This window comes from Miniopterus natalensis, chromosome 1 (assembly GCF_054644295.1).
Source record: "Miniopterus natalensis isolate mMinNat1 chromosome 1, mMinNat1.hap1, whole genome shotgun sequence".
Classification (NCBI taxonomy): Eukaryota; Metazoa; Chordata; class Mammalia; order Chiroptera; family Miniopteridae; genus Miniopterus; species Miniopterus natalensis.
This window is the reverse complement of record NC_142081.1, coordinates 100,131,373-100,148,561: the sequence shown is the minus strand read 5'-3', so window position 1 is coordinate 100,148,561 and position 17,189 is coordinate 100,131,373. Positions and strand designations below refer to the sequence as shown.

Below are 17,189 nucleotides of genomic sequence, written 5' to 3'. Positions count from 1 at the left end.
CTTTTCCCCCCATTGACCCCCTCCACCCGGCTCCCAACCCTCCCAGGCCTTTTCTACACTATTGTCTCTATCCATGGGTTAAGCATAAATGCATATAAATTCTGTGGTTAACCTCTTCCCGTTCCCCACCACCCTCCCCTCTGAGATTCGTTGGTGTATTCCATGGTTCCATGTCTCTGGATCTATTGTGTTTGCCAGTTTATTTTGTTCATTAGACTCCAAAAGAAAAAAGTTGAAAAACAATTTAATGCAGACACCATTAAAAATCTGCTTCCCAGTGTCACTATTCTCATTAAAGAGCAAATGAACAATCTATGGCTTATAAAGGGATAATAATGAAAATATAAACATGCCAAAGTCTGACATTGCTACTTACCCAAGTACAGTGCCTGTTTCTTGGTAATTTACTTGAATAAACTTGCCAAAACGACTTGAATTGTTATTATGAGCTGTCTTTGCATTTCCAAAGGCCTGTCAAAATAAATATTTCTCATTAATTTCATTTTCAAAATATGGAAAATACACCCTAGCCAGTTTTGCTCAGTGGTTAGAGCGTTGGCCCAAGGACTGAAGGGTCTTAGGTTCAATTCCGGTCAAGGGCAGGTACCTTGGTTGCAAGCTCCATCCTTGGCCCCAGCCGGGGCCTGGGGGAGGCAACCAATCGATGTTTCTCTCTCTCGATGTTTCTGTCTCTCTCTTTCTCTCCTTCCTTCTCTTTCTCTCTCCCTTCCTCTCCCCTCGGCCCCCCGCCCCACCCTCTCTGAAAAGCAATGGAAAAAATATTCTCTGGTGATATTTTCAGTCAGTGACGGCTCTAACCACTGAGCAAAACCAGCTAGGACTATATGTATTTCTTTTAATCTTGCTAAACTAAAATTTTCAAAAGCTAGGTAAAAAAGAATTACATCAAAATAATTATAATTTTAGAATAGTATAAGTGAAATAAAGTTTCATTACATAATGTACTATGCTTTATTACACCTAATTAAAACTAGAGTACTATTTTAAAAAGAATAAAAATATATAGGTTTCCTAAATTATTACCTAAAGTATACACCACGCAATGAAATATTACCCAGTAATAAAGATGAACTACTGGTATAGACATCAACACTGATAAATATTAAACATTATGTCGTGGGAAGAAACCATACACAAGAGTACGTATTACAATATAAAATTCTAGAAAAGGCAAAACAAGAATAACAGGAAGCAAATGAGAAGTTGTTTGGAAATAGAGGTGGGGTTGAAAAATGTCCACGAAGGAGTACACAAGGGTAATAAAAACAGCTTGACTATATGAATGTTGTTACACTGGTATCTATATTTATCAAAAATTATTGAACTGAACATTGTTTTTATCCTCAAAGGAGGATTATTTTCTACATTCACTTCTAGAGAGAGTAGAAGGGAGGGAGGAAGGGGAGAGAGGGAGGGAGAGAAAGAGAGAGAGAAACATCGATGAGAAGGAGAGACATTGATTGGTTGCCTCCTGTGCATGCCCAGTCAGGGCAGCGGATCAAACCTGCACCCAAAGTATATGCCCTAGACCAGAAATTGAACCTGAGACCTTTTAGTCTGCAGACCAACACTCTAACCACTGAGCAAACTGGCCAAGGCTCAAACTGTACATTTTAAATGGCTATATTTTATTGTATATCTCAATAAAATTTATTAAAACTGAAATTTAAAAGAAAAAATTCATTGTTGAACTCACATATTCAACAACTTGAATCTCTGAGGCATATCGTTGTATGAGAGAAACCAGTCTCCAAACTTTACATACTGTATGATTCCACTTATATGACAGCAATGGAGGAAAGACAAGAAGTTCCCATATATGGGAAGGCAGAAATAAAAAGATTAGAAATAGCATGAGGGAGTTTTATGGGATAGTGACCTATTCAGTGTCCAGATTGTATATAAATGATTTTTAAATTATTAAGTTTTAAAATTCATAGAATCTTTCTCTAAGGTTATTTCTTTCAATTTTAATATCTATTTGAAAAACTAAATCATTAGTAGATAAAGGCCAAAAAAAGACAATTTCAGATAAGGAAATGTGAAAATATTCATAAGCCAACTCACACTAAAGGAAATATTAAAGAAAGTCCTTCATGCAGAAGGAAAACATATTCAAATATGAATCAGTGTAGGGAATGGAGAACAGCAGAAATGGTAGCCACATGAGTAAATATATAAAATATTTATTACTTAAATGTATTTAAAAGACCATTAAGAGTGAGATCAGAGAAAATAATAAATATCTCTGAAAATTCTTTCCTATAAAAGAAGTACAATTAATAAAAATTGTCAAAATCAACTTTTTGATTACCCTGGAAATTAACCAAAGGCTTGGAAAAATCCTTTGCAGGGGAACATTTAATCATGGAAAATAGCTGAGCCCTGGCTGGTGTGGCTCAGTTGGTTAGGTTAGGCATCATCCTGTGCACCAAAGGATGCCAGTTCAAGATTCCCAGTCAGGGCACATGCCCAGGTTGTGGCTTGACTCCCGGTAGGGGGCATGCAGAAGCAGAGATCAATGTTTTCCTCTCATATCCATGTTTCTCTCCCTCTCCCTTTCTCTCTCTCTAAAAATCTTTTAAAAAAAAAAAAAATAGATGTAAATATTGTTAAAAAAAACACACAGGTATTGTGGCATTTTAACTTACCTGATTACCTTCTCCCTCTTCCTAGCTCCTCACTGAAGAGAAAACTGACACTACAAATACAGGGTTTTTTTCTAAAGGCAGCCTTGTAGTCATTGGAAGGACTAGACCAGAGTTAGAGCAAAAGCCCTGTCCCATAAATAATTGTCATAATTTGACCTATATGGCATTTCCTTGGAAAATTTCACTCAAAGGGCTATCTTTATTTGACTTAGAGATCACTGACTGAGAACAGCCTTTTCCCTCATGTGTGTTTGTGAAAAACAATCAGAGGTAGTTGTTCAAACACTGCAACTGCCTAAAATGGCAATACAAAAATGAGGCAAAAACAAGGTAACAACTTCAAAGGAAAAGCTGATGAATAACAAGTACAAAAGGGGCTTTGAAAAGATCTGAAATAATCCTAGAAATATAGAAGATGGTGTGCATGTTTAGGACTATGCACTCACCCAGAAATGTGTGCATACAAAGAGTTGGGACCTCCGGCTGACATTCAGGGTCTATGTAAACTAGAAGAACAGGTAAGGAAGAGTTGACAATTGCCTAGTTGAGTGTTGAGGGTTATCCCAACAAGGACACAGAAACTTGTAGAAGAAACTGGAAACCTTATTGCTTCCGAACATTTACAGAAATCCCTGTACTATCATTATTTAACCACTAGCTGAGTAGAGAATTTGAGAGTTTCACACAAAAAGGGATTGCAGACTAATTCAGGCAAGAGTGTGTCTGTTAAAGCAAAAAATTTGTCAAATAAAGCCCAGCTGGGTGTGGCTCATTGGTTGAGCATCGACCTAGAATCCAGGAGATGGCGGTTTGATTCCTGGTCAGGGCACATGCCCAGGTTGAGGGCTCGATCCCCAGTCAGGGGTGTGCAAGAGGTAGCTGATCAATGACTCTCTCTCATCATTGATGTTTCTCTGTCTCTCTCTCTCCCTTCTCCCTTCCTCTCTCTGAAATCAATAAAGATATATTTTAAAAAATAATAATTATTAAAAATAATAATAAAAAAGGTTTTCTGAATGTGTATGTTAAAAAATTGACAAATTAGTTTACCTGTTTTTACTTATGTAGATATGTTTGTGTAATTAAAATTAAATATGTATGAAAAGTTTATTTCACAGAAAAGCTTTCTATATGTATTATAATAATTTTAATTATTTATACTGAATAGGTCTAGTAAATTGTGCATTCACCAGTCACAAGTAAACAAATGCACTCAGCTGGGATGTGGCTTAGCGCAAGAGATGAAACTGCTGCAGAACAACACAACAACAGAACCAATTACTGAGTGTGATGTGGTGTGATCATGTGCTAATCATTCGGCCAAAAAGTTTACAAGTGGTGACTCTTGGATTTAAATATGTAAACTATAGTTGTAGATATGTAATATTTACTTATATTGGCAAAATTACTACAGTGTTACTTCCAACAAATGGCCTATATGCTAAAATCTGTTAAAAATAACAGTGAATTAATAACAAAAATAACCTGTTAATTTAATTATAAGCAAATCTTGGTTAAAAGCATTTGAAAATTAACAGGGTGGTAATTTTCATAAATGACATATGGACAGACTGTTTGTCCATTAAATCTGAAGTCTGTTAAATCAAGGTCTGCAAAATTGAGGATTTTCTGTACAGACTTTGTGGAATTATTTCAAAGAGCAACCAAACAGCAATAATAAAACTACAAACCCTGGAAGGAGGAAAAATATTATTTCCAGAACTGCCACACTGTGTTAATAACAATGCCCAGCTTTTACTAAAAAATTATAAGACATGCAAAGAAGTAATAAAGTACAGACACAGAAAAATAAAAAGAGCAATAAACAGCAAATGTCCTTGACAAAACCCAGATGCTGAACTTTCTTGCAAAGACTTTTTATCAGCTATAGTAAGTATTTTCAAACAACTAAAAGACAGTACGACAAAGATGCCTTAACAATGGAAAATATCAGTAAAGAGGTAGGAATTACAAAAATTATAAAAATTCTGGTGTACATTAACTAAAATAAAAAATTCCTTAGAGGGGCTCAAGTAAAGACATGAGCAAGTAGAAGAATCAGCAAACTTGAAAAATGATCAAATTGAGATGATCCAATCTACGGAACAAGAAAAAAAATAAAAATGAACAGAGCATCAGAGACACGTGGAACATAAAACATATCAACATATGTATATAATGGGAACACCAGAAGAAGAGGATAGAGCAAAAGGGCAGAATGAATATTTCAACAAAAAATAACCAAAAACTTCCCAAATGTCATGAAAAACATTATACATCCAAGAAGCTCAATAAACTCCAATAAAAAAGATGGGTACTTAGACAACCCATGATTAAACTGTTGAAAGACAGAATCTTATAAGCAGCATGGGAGAAGCAACACGTCCCATACAAAGGATCCTCAATAAAAATACACCTAATTTCTCAAAAGAAACCATTAAGGGTAAAAGACAACAGAATTACATATTCAAAGCACTGAGAATTGGGCAACTGGAGGAAAAAAAGGAATCCAGATTTTAAAAAAAGAAGTAAAACTATCTAAATTCAAAGATCATATAACTTTATACATAGCAAATGTGAAAGAATTTTTTTAAAAACCTATTATATCTAATAAACAAATTCAACAAAGCTGGAGAATACAAAAGCAATACACAAAAAATCAATTATATTCTATATATCAATAATGAACAAAATAAAATTTAAAAGAAATAATTCCATATACAATAGTATCAAAAAACTAAAACACTTGGAAATAATTTAACAAAGATATGCAAGACTTGAACACTAAAAATTTTTAAATATTGTTGAAGAAAATTAAATAATAGCTACACAAATGAAAAGACATCCTGTGTTCTTGGGTTAAAAGACTGAATATTGTTGAGATCTAGAGATTTATACAATCCCTATCAAAATATAAGCTATCACTTTTTGGAAGAACTTGAGAAACCAATCTAAAACTAACATGGAAAGTCAAGGGACTCAAAATGCCCAAAATAATCTTGAAGAAGAAGAAATTTAGAGAATTTACACTTCCTGATTTTAAAAATTACTACAAAGCTATAGTAATCAAGACAAGGCAGTACTACAATATAGATAAACAAATAGATCAATGGGTTAAAACTGAGGTTAAGAAATAAATCCTTGCATTAATGGTCAACTGAGTTTCAACAAGGATGCCAAGATAATTCAATGGGGACAAATAGTCTTTTCAACACATGGATATCCACATGCAAAATAATAAAACTGGACTGCTACTTGGTATCATATAAATAATTAATTCAAAATGAATCAAAGACCTAAATGTCAGGGTTAAAAGTATAAAACTCGGGAATAGGTGAAAGCAATACATACCTCCTCCAGGCGCCGAACTGGAGTTACAGCTAAAACTTAAAGTAACCTGAATTAGCAAAAGGATGACACCTGAAGTGCAGTATTATATTCAAGAACTGAAAACAAGCTACAGAGAGACTGGTAAGAGGGGCAGAGACTCAGAAAGGGCTTGTCCCTGCAACAGAGGCAGCAGCTCTGAAGCGAGAGAAATATTGCAGCTGAAAACCACCCCCCCAGAGGAATGAGGGGTCTCAATCCCATGCCAGGATCCCCAACCCAGAACACCAGGGCCTGAAAGAAGAGCCTGCATAACATTTGGCAGCAAAAATAAGTGGGGACCCAGCCGGAGTGGCTCAGCAGTTGAGCATGGACCTATGATCCAAGAGCTCAAGGTTCGATTCCCAGTCAGGGAACGTGCCCTGGTTTCGGGCTCGATCCCCAGCAGGGGGTGTATGGGAGGCATCCAATCAATGATTCATCATTGTTTCTCTCGCTCTCTCTCTCTCCCCTCCCCTCTCTCCCTCCCTCCCTCTTTCTGAAATCAATAAAGACTTTTTTTTTTTAATTAAAAGATCAGGGAATTGGTCCACTGGAAAGGGAAAGAATAGTGCTTGAATCCCGGTCATCCCCCATAAAGATTAAAGAACAGGGACTCGCTCGCTGGCACTCACCTGAGGTTCTGGGAGAGGGAAGGAGACTCAGGGCATAAGGAGAAGACCTGGGAGGCATAGCTCTGGAGAGGGGAAGGCAGGCTTCTGAAGTCTCAGTCCCGAGCCAACATCCCACACTACCCTCAGGCGCCATCTTCCAGGGTGCCGCACTTCTATTCTTACAGCACCAGTAGGAGAAAGTGCACTAACCCTGTCCTCCAAGTTCTGGTGACATCATCCTGCCAAGCTTGAGTCTGGCATAAAGGACTAGAGGCTGTACCAAAAAGGGACCTGAAGAGTGCTTTTTCTTCTGGAGAAACTATAGACAGTCTTAGACAAACACTGAACTGAGTGGCTTGGGAACAAGAGCCAATCTTTCTCTCCTCCCATGGGTTTAGGCAGGCACACTCCCCAGTGGAAGGCACCCTAAGCAGGACCTCAGGCAGCAGGCAGGTGTGGAATTAGGGGTAGGCTTGCACTTGCAAGCCTCCCTTCAGGATTTCTGGCGAGGTGGTGCCAAGCTAGAAAGCCAGCAGCTAACTATCCTGATGAGGATCTGCACCACCTCCAATAAAGTTCTGCATGGATTTGCAGTCCCCAAATCTGCCAGCACCATTAGCCAACCACAGACCCACAGAAGGAACAAAGTGAAAACCAGAACTGGGACTTTGTTGGTCCCCCCTCAGAGGCCTTCACCAGGGCTGCTGGCAGTGAGCTGCAGAGACAAAAGGGGGCAATAAGCTCTCTCCCCACCCAAGAACTGGCAATACCCAAAGGGGATTGGGCGGCTTTGATCTATTACTCCAAGCCCCACCTGTACTGTTCTGCAAGTGCGTCTCACAGGGTAAAGGGGTCACAAACCAGGACTATGAAATCTGGTGAGACCACCTTGGAGCCTCCCTCCCAGAGCTCTAGTGTGGAGCCTAAAGAAGAGCAGCTAACTCCCCTCTTGAGAGCTAAGGGCCCACGCCACCTCACACAAAAGGTGGATTAGATTAGCATCCCCAGATTCTGCTGGCCCTGCCCCACTAATCTCATATCCACTGGGGGAAGGAGGCACAAAGCAGAGCTTAGACACTGGACCTGATTTACTCAGAGCACCCGAACAGGGCATCTATCAGAGCACTGTGGAGATAGGAGGTGAGCAGCTCTCTCCCCCAAAGTGGAGGGGGTAGCCCTACTCTACTCCTCAAAGCCCTGCCAGCACATCCCTGCTGGCACAGCCTCACAGGGGAAAGGGGACATAACTCAGAGCTGGGCCAACTGGGTGCAACCACCTTGGGGCCTCCCCTCAGGGTCTCTGACGGCATCACTGAACTAGAAGGCAAGCAGCTAGCTCCCCTATTGAGGTCTGAGGACCTGTGTCACCCCAATCAAAGGGAAGATTAGATTTGCACTCCCGTTTCTAGATAGACCCATCCTGCTAAGCTCTTTTCCACGGGGTGAAAATTGATTCCACCCACGAATGGACCAACAAAAATCAGCTCCCAATGACAACAGGAGGGTCCATATAACCCAAACAAGGAACATTACTAGAGCAATAAATTCAGGCATTCAAGAAGACTTTACCACCATGTTCCACAAGACACTTACTACATAAGGCCATCATCCCATGAAGACTGGGAGTCACAGTAGTTTAAACTTACACATAGCAACAAAAGCAAAGAGAGAGCTAAAATGGAGTGACAAAGAAACAAGCCCCAAATGAAAGAAAAGGAAACACCTCCAGAAAAAAGAACTAAATGACACGGAAGCAAACAATTTATCAGACATGGAGTTCAAAATAATGGTTATAAGGATACTCAAAGAACTTAGTGAAAACTACAAATAACTTAATGACAACTACAACGTGAAAAAGAAAATAGAAACTCTGAATAAGAGACAGTCAGAAATAAATACCATATCTGATATCAAGAACACACTGAAAGGAACTGAAGGTCTGGATGAAGTGGAGGACAGCATCAGCAGTTTGGAAGACAAGGTAGAAAACACACACCCAAACAAAGCAACAAAAAGAAAACAGAATTAAGAATGATGATAGTTTAAGGGAACTCTGGGAAAACATGAAACAATACAACATCCTCATCATAGAGATGCCAGAAGGAGAAGAAAGTAAGCAAGGGATAGAGAACTTGTCTGAAGAAATAATCACAGAAAACTTCCCTAACCTGGTGAAAGAAAAAGCAACGGAAGATCAGGAAGCATAGAGAGTACCAATCAAGATGAACTCAAAGAAAGCGGCACTAAGTCACATTATAATTAAAATGTTAAGGGCAAATAGAGAATCTTAAGGGCTGCAAGACAGAGACGATCCGTGACCTACAAGGGAGCCCCCATAAGGCTGTCAGCAGATTTCTCAACAGAAACACTTTAGGCCAGAGGGACTGGCATGAAGTTTTCAAAGTAATGAAAAGAAAAAACCTGCAACCAAGACTGCTCTATCCAGCAAGGCTATAATTTAAAATTGAGAGCTTCCCAGACAAAAGAAGGCAAAAGGAGTTCAGTACCACCAAACCAGCATTGCAAGAAATGCCAAAAGGAATGCCTTCAGAAGAAATATGGAGAGAAAGGTACATAGGCATAAAGGGGGAAAATGGTGTTAAATAAGTGCATATCAATAATAATCTAAAATGTAAATGGATTAAGTCGTCTGATGAAAGACATAAGGTAGCTGAATGCATGAGAAAACATGATCCATATATACGCTGTCTACAACAGACACACCTCAGAAAAAAAGATTTGTGCAGGATCAAAGTGAAGAGATGGAAAAAAATATTCCATGTAAATGGAAACAAAAAAAAGCTGGGGTAGCAATACTTATTTCTGATAAAAAAGACTTCAAAATAAAGACCATAACAAGAGGCAAAGAAGGTGACTACATAATACTAAAGGGATCAATCCAACAGGATGATATAATCCTTATTAACATATATGCACTCAATACAGGGGCACCCAAATATATTTTTAAAAATTCTTGGTGGACTTTAAGGGTAAGATCGACAGCAATAGAATCAATCATACTAGGGGACTTTAACACCCCACGTTCATCACTGGATAGATCGATCATCCAGACAAAAAAATCAACAAGGAAACAGAGACCTTAAATGACAGACTAGATCTAATGGATTTAATTGATATTTACAGAACATTTCATCCCAAAGAAGCAGAACATACATTCTTCTCAAGTGCACATGCGACGTTCTCAAAGACAGACCACATGTTAGGACACAGAACAAGTCTCTACAAGTTCAAGACAATGGAAATCTTACCAAGCATTTTCTTGGATCACAATGGCATGAAACTAGAAATCAACCACTATAAAAAAAACCTCAAAAACATTCCAAAACATGGAAGCTAAATAGCATGTTATTAAACAATGAATGTGTTACTAAAGAGATCAAGGAAGGAATCAAAAGCATCCTGGAAACAAATGAAAATGAACACACAACAACCCAAAATCTATGGGGAAAGTTCATAGCATTACATGCATACCTCAAGAAACAAGAAAAAGCTCTAATAAACTATCGAAGACTAAAACTAAAAGAATTAGAAAGAGGACGGCAAGAAAAGCCCAGGGGAAGTAGAAGAAAGGAAATAATAAAGATCAGAACATATGTAAATGACATTAAAAAAAAAAAATACAAAAGATCAGTGAAACCAAGAGCTGGTCTTTTAAAAAGATGAATAGGATTCATGAACCTTTAGGCAGACTCACAAAAAAAACAGAGAGAGGACCCAAATAAATAACATCAAAAATGAAAGAGGCAATATAACAACTGACACCACAGAAATACAAAGAATTGTAAGAAAATACTACGAGCAACTATATGGCAAAAAACTGGACAACCTGGGTGAAATGGACAAATTCCTAGAAACATATAATCTTCCAAAAGTCAATCAGGAAGAATTAGAAAACCTGAATATGTCAATAACAACTAATGAAAATGAAGCAGTAATCAACACCCTGCAAACAAAAGTCCGGGACCAGATGGATATACAAGTGAGTTTTACCAAACATTCGAAGAATTAACACTAATTCTCCTCAAACTATTTCAGAAAATTCAAGAGGAGGGAAGACTCTCAAGCTCTTTTTATGAGGCCAGCGTTATTCTAATCCCAAAACCAGATAAGGACACTACGAAGAAGAAAATTACAGGCCAATATCCCTGATGAACATAGATGCTAAAATCCTCAACAAAATATTACCAAATCGCATCCAGCAATACATTACAAAGATCATACACCATGACCAAGTGGGATTTATTCCAGGGATGCAAGGCTGGTATAACGCAAATCAATAAACATGATACATCACATAAACAAAAAGAAGGACAAAAATCATACGATCCTGTCAATAGGTGCACAAAAAGCACTCAACAAAATCCAACATCCATTTTTGATAAAAACTCTCAGCAAAGTGGGAGCAGAGGGAACACACCTCAACATAATAAAGGCTATAAATGACAAACCTACACCCAATATCATACTCATGGGCAAAAACTAAAATCATTTCCCTTAAAAACAGGAACAAGACAGGGTTGTCCACTTTCACCACTATTATTCAACATATTACTTGCCAGAGTGATCAGACAAGAAGAAAAAATAAAAGGCATCCAAATTGGAAAGGAGGAAGTAAAACTGTCATTATCTGCAGATGACATGATATTGTACACAGGAAACCCTAAAGACTGCACCAAAAAACTACTAGATTTAATAAATGAATTCAACAAGGTAGTATAGGATACAAAATTAACATCTGAAAATCAACAGCATTTTATATACCAATAATGAACCCTCAGAAAGAGAAAATAAAAAAACATTACCATTTACCATTGCAACTAAAAAGTTAAACTTAACCAAGGATATAAAAACCTGTACTCAGAAAACTACAGGACACTGAAAAAAGAAATAGAGGAAGATACAAACAAGTGGAAAAATATACCATGTTCACAGATTGGAAGAATTAACATCAATAAAATGTCCATACTGCCCTAGCCCGTTTGCTCAATGGTTAGAGCTCCGGCGCATGGACAGAGGGTCCTGGTTTTGATTCTGGCCAAGGGCACGTACCTCGGTTGCAGGCTTGATTCCTGCAACCTCGGTTGCAGTCGGGGACTGTTCGGGAGTCAACCAATCAATGTGTCTCTCACATCAATCTCTCTCTCTCTCTCTCTCTCTTTCCCCCCCCCTCCCTTCCACTCTCTCTGAAAATCAAAGGGAAAAAATATCCTCAGTTGAGGATTTAAAATAATAATAATAATGATGATGATGATAAATAAAAGTGAAATAAAATGTCCATACTACCCAAAGCAATCTACAGATTCAACGCAATTCCTACTAAAATACCAACAGCATATTTCACAGAACTAGAACAAATATTCCAAAAATGTATATGGAACCAAAAAAGACTCCAAACAGACACAGAATTCTTGAGAAAGAACAGAGTTGGAGGGATCACAATACCAGATATCAAGTTATACTACAAAGCCACTGTAATTAAAACAGCCTGGTACTGGCACAAGAACAGATATTATAGATCAGTAGAACAAAGCAGAGACCCATACCATTATGGTCAAATGATATTTGACAAAGAAGGCAAGAACATACAATGGAGTAAAGATAGTCGCTTCAATAAATGGTGTTGAAAAAATTGGTGAGATACATGCAAAAAAAATGAAACTAGACCACCAACTTACATCATACACATGAATAAATTCAAAATGGATAAAAGGCTTAAATGTAAATCACAAAACCATAAAAATCCTGGAAGAAAACACAGGCAGTAAAATCACAGACATCTCACATAGTGGAATTTTCACTGACAGATCTCCTAAGGCAAGAGAAACAAAGTAAAAAATAAACAAGTGGGACTACATCAAACTAAAAATCTTCTGCACAGCAAAAGAAACCATCCTCAAAAAGCAAAGGGAACCCATGGTATGGGAAAACATATTTGCCAATGATACATCTGAAAAGGGATTAATTGCCAAAATATACAAAGAACTCATACAACTCAACAAGAGGAAGACAAACAATCCAATTAAAAAATGGGCAAGGGACCTAAATAGACACTTTTCCAAAGAAGACATACAGATGGCCAACAGACATGAAAAAATTCTCAATGTCGCTAATCATCAGAGAGATGCAAATTAAAACCACAGTGAGGTATCATTTCATACTTGTCAGAATGGCTATCATCAACGAATCAACAAATGACAAGCACTGGCGAGGATGTGGAGAAAAGGGAACCCTAGTACACTGCTGGTGAGAGTGCAGACTGGTGCAGCCACTATGGAAAATAGTATGGAGGTTCCTCAAAAAATTAAATATGGAACTACCATTCGACCCAGTGAACCCACTTCTAGGAACATATTCTAAGAATCCCAAAACACCAATCAGAAAGAATATACACACCCATATGTTCATAGCAGCACTATTTACAATAACTAAGATCTGAAAACAGCCCAAGTGCCCATCAGTAGATGAGTGGATAAAAACGCTGTGGGACATTTACACCCTGGAATACTATGCAGCTATAAAAAGAAGGATCTCTTACCCTTTGGGGACAGCATGGATGGACCTGGGAAATATTATGCTAAGCAAAATAAGCCAGTCAGAGAGAGACAAACATCACATGATCTCACTTATATTTGGAATCTAAGGAACAAAATAAATTGACAAACAAGATAGGACCACAGACGTGGAAGCGTGAGACAGACTGACAGATCTCAGAGGGAAGGCAGGAAGGAAAGGAGGAAGAGTTAACCAAAGAACTTATAAGCCCACGGACACAGACAGGTGAAGGGGTGGGGTGGGGTGGGGTGGGGTGGGGTGGGGTGGGAGATGGGTGAATGGGGGGAAAAGAGGAAAATGGAGTACATCTATAACACTCTCACAATAAAATAAAAATTTTAACATATAAAACTCTTAAGAGAAACCAAAGGTGTAAATCTTCATGACCTTAGATTTGGCGATCATTTCTTAAAATGACACCAAATGTACAAGTAACTAAAGAAAAGATAAATTGTTCTTCATCAAAATTAATATTTTTGTGCTTTAAAGGCCAAAATCAAGAAAATGAAAAGACGATCCACAGAATGAGAGAAAATATTTGCAAGTCATATATCTGATCCACATACAGAATATATAAAGAATTCTTACAACTCAATAGTAAAACAAAATGAATCCAATTTTTAAATGGGTTAATAATTTGCATAAACATTTCTTCACTGACGATACACAAAAGGCCAACATGCACGTGGGAAATATGCTCAACATCATTAGTCATTAGAGAAATGCAAATCAAAACCAAATAAGATACCACTTCACACACAGTAGGACGATTATAATCAATAACAAGTGCTGGTGAGAATGTAGAGAATATGGAACCCTCATACATTACTGGTAGGAATGTAAAATAGTGTAATCATTTCAGAAAACAATTTGGAAGTTCCTCAACCAGTTAAACACAGCTATGACATGACACAATTCCACTCCTAGGTATATACCCAAGAGAACTGAAAACATGTCATCACAAAATCTTGTACATGAATGGTCATGACATTATTTATATAGCCAAAAAAATGGAAACAACGCCAATGTCCATCAGTGTATGACTGGATAAACAAGACTGGTATGTCTATACAATGAAATATAATTCTGCCATAAAAAGATATGCCACAACATGAATGGACCTTTACAACACTATACTAAACAAAAGAAGTCAGACACAAAGAATACATATTGTATGATTCCATTTATATGGAATAGGTAATTCCATAGAGACAGAAATCAGATTGGTGGTTTCCAAGGGCTGGGGGGGAGGGCAGAATGGGAAGTGCCTGATTAGGGTTTTCTTTTGGAATGAAAATGTTTGAAACTAGACAGAGGTAGAGGTTGCATAACAATGTGAATGTACTAAATGTCACTGAAGTATACACTTTAAATAGTTAATTTTATGTTATATGAATTTCACCTCAAAATAGTAAAAAGAAAAATGAGAGAAAAAGAAGGCAGGAAAAGATAAAGCGCACAAGGAACATAAGGGATTAATAGGAAACAATTCAAGAAGATACACTCAAACTTAACCATATCAGAAATCTCATTAAATGTCACATTACGTAAAATCCAGAGATGGTCACATTACACAAAAAAGCAAGATCCCAACTATAAACTCTACATATAGTTCTTTAAATATGAATCTAAAAATAAAAGGATAAAAGAAGATATCTTGCTAATACAAGTCAAAAGAAAAAAGGGCTACATTAATATCAGACAATGTAGATTTCAGAGTAAAAAATATTACCGAGAAAAAGTTATTTCATAATGATAAAATTAATCAAAAATAAGCATCTATATAATCATAAATGTTTATGCACCAACAAGAGAGTTTCACGTATAAGATGAAAAACCTGACAACTTAGAGGAATAATGGACAAATCTACAAGTATAGCTGGAGGTAACAAGACCTCTCTCAATAATTTATAGAATAAATAGAAAGAAAATCAGCAAGCATGTGTCAGACTTCAACAACACTATCAAATTAACAAGACTCACACATTGAAAACTCCTCCTCGGAAGAGTAGAATACACTATCTTCTTAAGTGCACAGAATATTTACCAAGAAATACTCTATTCAATAAATTTTAAAGGATTCCAGTCAAACAATGTTATCTAACCACAAGATAAATAAATTACAAATAACAGGATCTAAATATTTATAAACTAAATAAGACAAATCTAAGTAACCCATAATTCACAAAAATCAAAAGATAAATTAGCTAATATTCCAAACTAAATAAAAATAAAAATACAACATAGAATTTGTGGAATGTCACTAAAGCAGTACTTAGGGAAGATTTTACACCACTAAATGACTTTATCAGAAAAGAAAGGTAAGGGCTCAAATCAATGACTTCACATACCACACTAGGAAACTAAAAGAATAAACGTAATGTAATTAAATTACATTAAATGTAATGTAAACCAAAAAATAACGGTCAAAGCTGAAGTTAATGAATTATAAAACAGCAAAACAACAACAAAAAAACAAAACAAAAAGCTCATGCTTTGTATAAAAAATATATATTATATAAAACATGTCAATAAATTTAACGTAGATTAAGCAATTTCTTTGAAAAACACAATAGTACCAAAGCTCACTCAAAAAAAAAATAAAAAGCACAAATAGCTCTGTATCTACTTGAAAAACTGAAACTTTGATTATAAAGGCTTCCTACAAAAAAATAAAAATAAAAAACACTACAGTCTTACTTCATTGATAATTTCTAACACTGATAGTAAGGAAATACACCAGTTTTACACAAACTCTTCCAAACTCCTCCAAAAATATAAGAGAAGACTTCACAACTCCTTCCCATGGGGCCTGCATTACCCTCATACCAAAAACAAACAAACACAAAAAGACATTAGGGAAAACAGTATTTCTCATGACCACAGATGCAAAAATTCTGAACAAAATTTTTAGCAAACAAAATCAGCAATAGATTAAAGGATAACACATCATGACCAAGTGGCATTTATCCCAGGAATGCTGAGCTGGTTTACCATTCAAAATTCCATCAATGTAATTCATCAATGTAACAAACTATATTTTTAAAACCATATGACCATGTCAACAGACAGCAGAAAAAGCATTTGACAAAAAATCCAATATCCGCCCTGGCCGGGTAGCTCAGCAAGTTAGTGTCATCCCAATACCCTAAGGTTGTGGGTTCAATCCTCGGTCAGGGCACACATAAGAATCAACCAATGAATGCATAAATAATGAAACAACAAATTAATGTTTCTCTCTCTCTTTCTCTCTCTCCCCTCCCTTTCCCCTCTCTCTCTAAAATCAATTTAAAAAATCTAACATCCATCCCTAATAAAAACTCTAAACAAAGCAGGAATAAAAGGGAATGACCTCAATCTAATAATGAGTATCTACACAAAACCAACAGCTATCATTGTACTAATTTATTTAAGGACTGAATGCTTTCCCTCTAAGACAAGAATGTTGCTTTCACCACTTCATCCACATTATATTGGAGTAGCCAGTGAAATCTGCACGGAAAACAGACATTCAGATTGGAAGGAAGAAATAAAACTGCCCTTTTACTCACAAACATGATCTCCTATGTGCAAAATCCAATGGAAACTAAAAAATAAAACAGAACTAATATTTGCAACTGCCAGGTTGTAGAATACAGTATCAATATACCAATATCAACTGTATTTCTATATACTAGGAACTAACAATTGAAATTTTAAAATACCATTTATGAAAAACTGGGATACAGCTTACCAAAGATGTAAAGACCTGTATATTAGAAACAACAAAATACTGCTGGCAGAAATTGTAAAAGATCTTAGTGGAGAAATAAATTTGTTCATGGGTCAGATGGCTTAATATTGTTACCATGTCAAATCTCCCTCACATTGAACTACAGATTCAATTCTATCCCAATCAAAGTCCCAAAAGGCTTTTATGGGCAAATTGGCAATTTAGTTATAAAATTCATATGGAAATACAAAG

The 17,189-nt window shown here is 36.7% G+C and overlaps 1 protein-coding gene across 4 annotated transcripts in view; it reads right to left on the bottom strand.

The window, feature by feature from the left end:
- Positions 1-17,189, bottom strand: part of MYO9A (myosin IXA) — a 272,449-nt gene that overhangs the window by 198,268 nt on the left and 56,992 nt on the right. For all 4 annotated transcript variants that reach the window (XM_016201287.2, XM_016201296.2, XM_016201314.2 and 1 more), the window contains exon 3: positions 377-471. In XM_016201287.2, the coding sequence (XP_016056773.2) occupies positions 377-471 (95 nt within the window). The remainder of the gene's footprint in view (positions 1-376; positions 472-17,189) is intronic.